At 34.5% G+C, this 4,032-nt stretch overlaps 1 protein-coding gene across 1 annotated transcript; it reads right to left on the bottom strand.

The window, feature by feature from the left end:
- Positions 1-2,281: 2,281 nt before the first annotated feature.
- Positions 2,282-3,745, bottom strand: LOC111389209. Its single transcript, XM_023014099.1, has 2 exons — positions 2,986-3,745; positions 2,282-2,792 (listed from the first exon to the last, which is right to left on the bottom strand). The coding sequence occupies exons 1-2, from the start codon at positions 3,357-3,359 to the stop codon at positions 2,768-2,770; spliced, it is 399 nt and encodes a 132-aa protein (XP_022869867.1). The 5' UTR covers positions 3,360-3,745; the 3' UTR covers positions 2,282-2,767.
- Between the last annotated feature and the right edge of the window lie 287 nt (positions 3,746-4,032).

Below are 4,032 nucleotides of genomic sequence, written 5' to 3'. Positions count from 1 at the left end.
TTTCTATTAACGGGTGAAACTCGATAAAAATATGGCTAATTTGAAAATTATAGGTATTAGTACCTTGAACACAAGATTTGGACATATTCGCATCACACAACTCATTCAAGATGGCCTTCCTTTTATTAACACTTTACAAGATACAAAAATTTAGTCCATGTTTGATATCGTTAAAAATATTGATTAAAATATAAGTTAACAATTAATTTTAATTACTTATTTTATAGTACCTATAACTTTTTAACCACATAGTATATAAATTTTTATCAAAATCTATGAAAATTTGATTTTAATCTCTATGAAATAGGGACTTAGTTTCACGGGCCGTGCTATTCAAACAGGGGCCGTGATAGGTGCCTATTTGGCGCCCCTTATTGGAAGGGGCGTCAACGGCCCCTATTTGAGTAGAATTATTCTAGTTTCGCTGCGAGCAGCAGCACGAATCCAGGGAGAAAACCCTCTGTAACATGGCAGGGGTGGGTGAAGAAAATATTCTTCATATGTTCTCTCTCATTTCGTTTATTATTTTTGGTATTTTCCTTATTTTTTTATTGGGGCTTTTCTTTTTCTTGGTAATTTATTTTCTTGTCTTTTTTTTTTTTAATTAAAGTTAAAATGTAAGGTCATATTTGACACAAATTTAACAGATTTGATGGAAAATTGTTCGTACTCTGCTAATTTCTCAAAGGTTTGAGGACAAAAATTGGAACAAAAAAAGGATAAATTTCACTCACAATAATTAGACTTTCGCTTAATATCAATCTAGTAATTGTACTTATATTTTGTTGAAATTAGATAACTAAACTTTGATTTCAATCACATAACTGCATCCAAATCCGTCACTTGGATTGATGCGAATTGAAAATAAAGATCATCATTTATTTCACTCAAAGTGTACTTATTCTATGTTAACAACTAATGGTTACATGTAATGATTATCATTTATTGATCCCCACATCATCTATTTCTATCGGGAAATTGGATAAAGTGACCTTAGTTGAAATTAGTTCAAACTGTAGTTACGTGAAGTTACCAAAAGTTATCCGATTAATAAAATTAAAATACAATTACCTGATTGATAGTAAATGAAAGTATAGTCATTGAGGATGAAATTTATCCAAAAAATTTTAGGGTAGGTATGTTGTTTTGGCCAAAGGTTGGAAACGAATAGTGCAAATTACCCTCTATATATTTTACAGTATAACGTAATACCGTGCACTGAAAATGAGAGATTTATTTTCTCTCTAATTTATTTGCTTTTTCAATACAATAAAGTTTAAGAGATTTATTTTCTCTATGCTAACTTAATTTTTCTTGTGTTTATAGTATAAATACTTGTGTTTAAAAATAATTTTTATCTTGAAAACAATTAGAAAAAGCTACCAATTTCTCCCATCAAATAAATTTTAAAGTAAATAAAAATTTAAATAATTTCACATCTTTACCTCTTTCATTTATAATCATAAATCAGTTGATATTTTAGATCATGCAATGGTACTCTCATATAGTGATTAAAGAAAATGCTACATATATTTTTTTTATAGACAGTTCCAAAATCAAATAAAAGAGGGTTGGTTGTGATAGGTTGACGACTAACCATATAAACATTTGGTCTGAACATCTCAGTAATGATGTCATTCATCGAGGTGGTGGCGTAATTTCACCATGAATCTTCGAAGTATCCCAAAAAAATATGATGACAAAGAACACGACGATATCACAAATCATAAATGAGCTCCTTTTCTCGTAATAGCTCGCCCACAGGAGGTTGAAATAAAAAGAGAAACATACAGAACTCCATAAACTCTTAAATAATGTTTTATTCTAACACATTACAGGAATGGGTTCACTGTTAAGGTTGTCATTTGATTAGATCGCTAAATATAACCTACCTTACAGGAATGTGTTCACTGTCGAGGTTGTCATTTGATTAGATCGCTAAGTAGTTTTATGGATCGAATCGAGAACCGTTTTATTTTATTTAAAAAAAAAAAAGATCAAATAAAAATTTGAAGAACAAAGCAACAATAAGTCAATAACTAGCAAAAAACCAACCATAGAAAGTAAAAAACAAATTTTCAACTACTTCGGAAAGATCGACATACATCCAACCATTTTGTAGTTTATACCTTTAGAAGACTGACTCCAGACTCGGAGGCTTTCTACCGTTACTATGTATCCATGGATACCTTTAGCACAAATTAAGATAGCAATCAAGAAATAAACGGATGAAAAAATGAAAGCCCCGAAGAAAGTAAAGAAATGCTAAATTTTTTATTTTTTATTTATTTATTTATTTTTATTTTATTTCCTTTTTGATTGAGTAAGAAACCATACTTCTTCGATAGATAGTCTATTGTAAAACCCAAATGGTTAGATACTGAATTTGCAAACCAAGCAATTTCTTGAAGCACTTTGATAAGAAACCTATTCTAGTTTCTTTACTCAACCTTCGAACTTCAGAAAACTTTCGAATTCAGTCATCAGAAGTCACCTCAGGAGTTGATACTGGCCATTACCTTATTTCTATCCCGCTTCCATCACACGGCAAATCTATTATTAATGCACCATCCTCTCTTCAGACCACCTAATAAGCTACCGATAGAGTCAAAATAAATTGGAGAAACACCGAAAGGAAACTCAGCATAAAGATCAGTGAATCAAGATTCCAGCTTAGCATCAGATGAGCTCAGCCCAGAAGAAATGACACCAATGACTTACGAGTGGAAGGGCAATAAAATCCTTGGCTGTACTCCAGGCAAAATTTTCAGGGACGGCTTTGAACTGATGGACTGCACAACAGCATCAGAAACAATTAAATTTACAAATTGTAGGTACATGAGCTTCAGCTTATATCATAAAGAGGCAGTACAAGAATTTAATATCAGCAATAACTTGTACCTTTTGNCAAATTGTAGGTACATGAGCTTCAGCTTATATCATAAAGAGGCAGTACAAGAATTTAATATCAGCAATAACTTGTACCTTTTGTACTTCCTGTAAAAGGCACTGATTTCCTCCTCGGTAAGACCACCCTCATCAGCATTTTCTTCCCAGCCCATAGAGCGTAAAAATGCAGCCTCTTCCTCCTCTGGAAATAATGGATCTAAGCTTGGATATTTCTTCCCATTGCAAAGACATGTTTGCCTCTCAATAGCATCACCATTGCAGGTCTCATCACCCCCCTCCTCGGACAAGTGGCCTCCACTCGAGCTAACAGGTGATTGCGCATCTCTAGCCTGAGTAATCGTAACAGCAGAGGAGACCAGTGTTTCACCAATCTTATCAGTTACAGACGAAGACATGGGTGTGCCAAGATCAGAAGCAGACAAGGAATTTGCCATAGATTTCCTCCTCATGAGGTTGAAAAAATCATTTCGGCTTCGAGCTTGAGAATTCGGCCGCTTCTCCAATGCATTAAGTGCAGGCTTGCCCTCGACAGCAGGAAGGACCAGGTTGTTTGGGGGAAGCCTAACTGCTGCGGATCCAGAAATTGATGAAGCAACAGAAAGAAAGGAATTCGCTGCTTTGCTACCACCCGTTGGGCTTAAATTTTCCTTCACAGCAGGAGAGGGGACATTTTTTTCCCGCACTGGCTTAAGAACTTGAAGCTTACCCACGCAAGATATCTTTGAAGCATCAGCCTTCACGGCTGCACCCCGTGAAGAGTTAGTAACATGAGGATGCTGTTGATGGCCCACCTTAATCTTCTGTTTGTCGGGAGAATTTGACACCTGAAACAAAGTTCAAAAAGATCAACCACAGTCATAAGCATCTACAAACAATGGTATCAAAAGGATAAAAAGCAGCCAATCTATATGGCACAAACATTGAGAACCACTCAAGCTATTTGATTAATTGACAAAATTAAGTTCGTAAAAGCTGTTTAGTAAGAATATGGTCAGAAACAGAAGAGGCAGGAATGCATGGAATGCACCCTAGAAACATCAATTGAAAATCACTCCAACGCTTGTCTATCTTACGAGATGGTTAAAAAAATATTCAATATGCTAAATCTAATGAATAGTCATG

Source organism: Olea europaea, unplaced genomic scaffold, assembly GCF_002742605.1.
Source record: "Olea europaea var. sylvestris unplaced genomic scaffold, O_europaea_v1 scaffold5695, whole genome shotgun sequence".
Taxonomy (NCBI): Eukaryota; Viridiplantae; Streptophyta; class Magnoliopsida; order Lamiales; family Oleaceae; genus Olea; species Olea europaea.
This window is presented reverse-complemented; position numbering and strand designations above follow the sequence as displayed.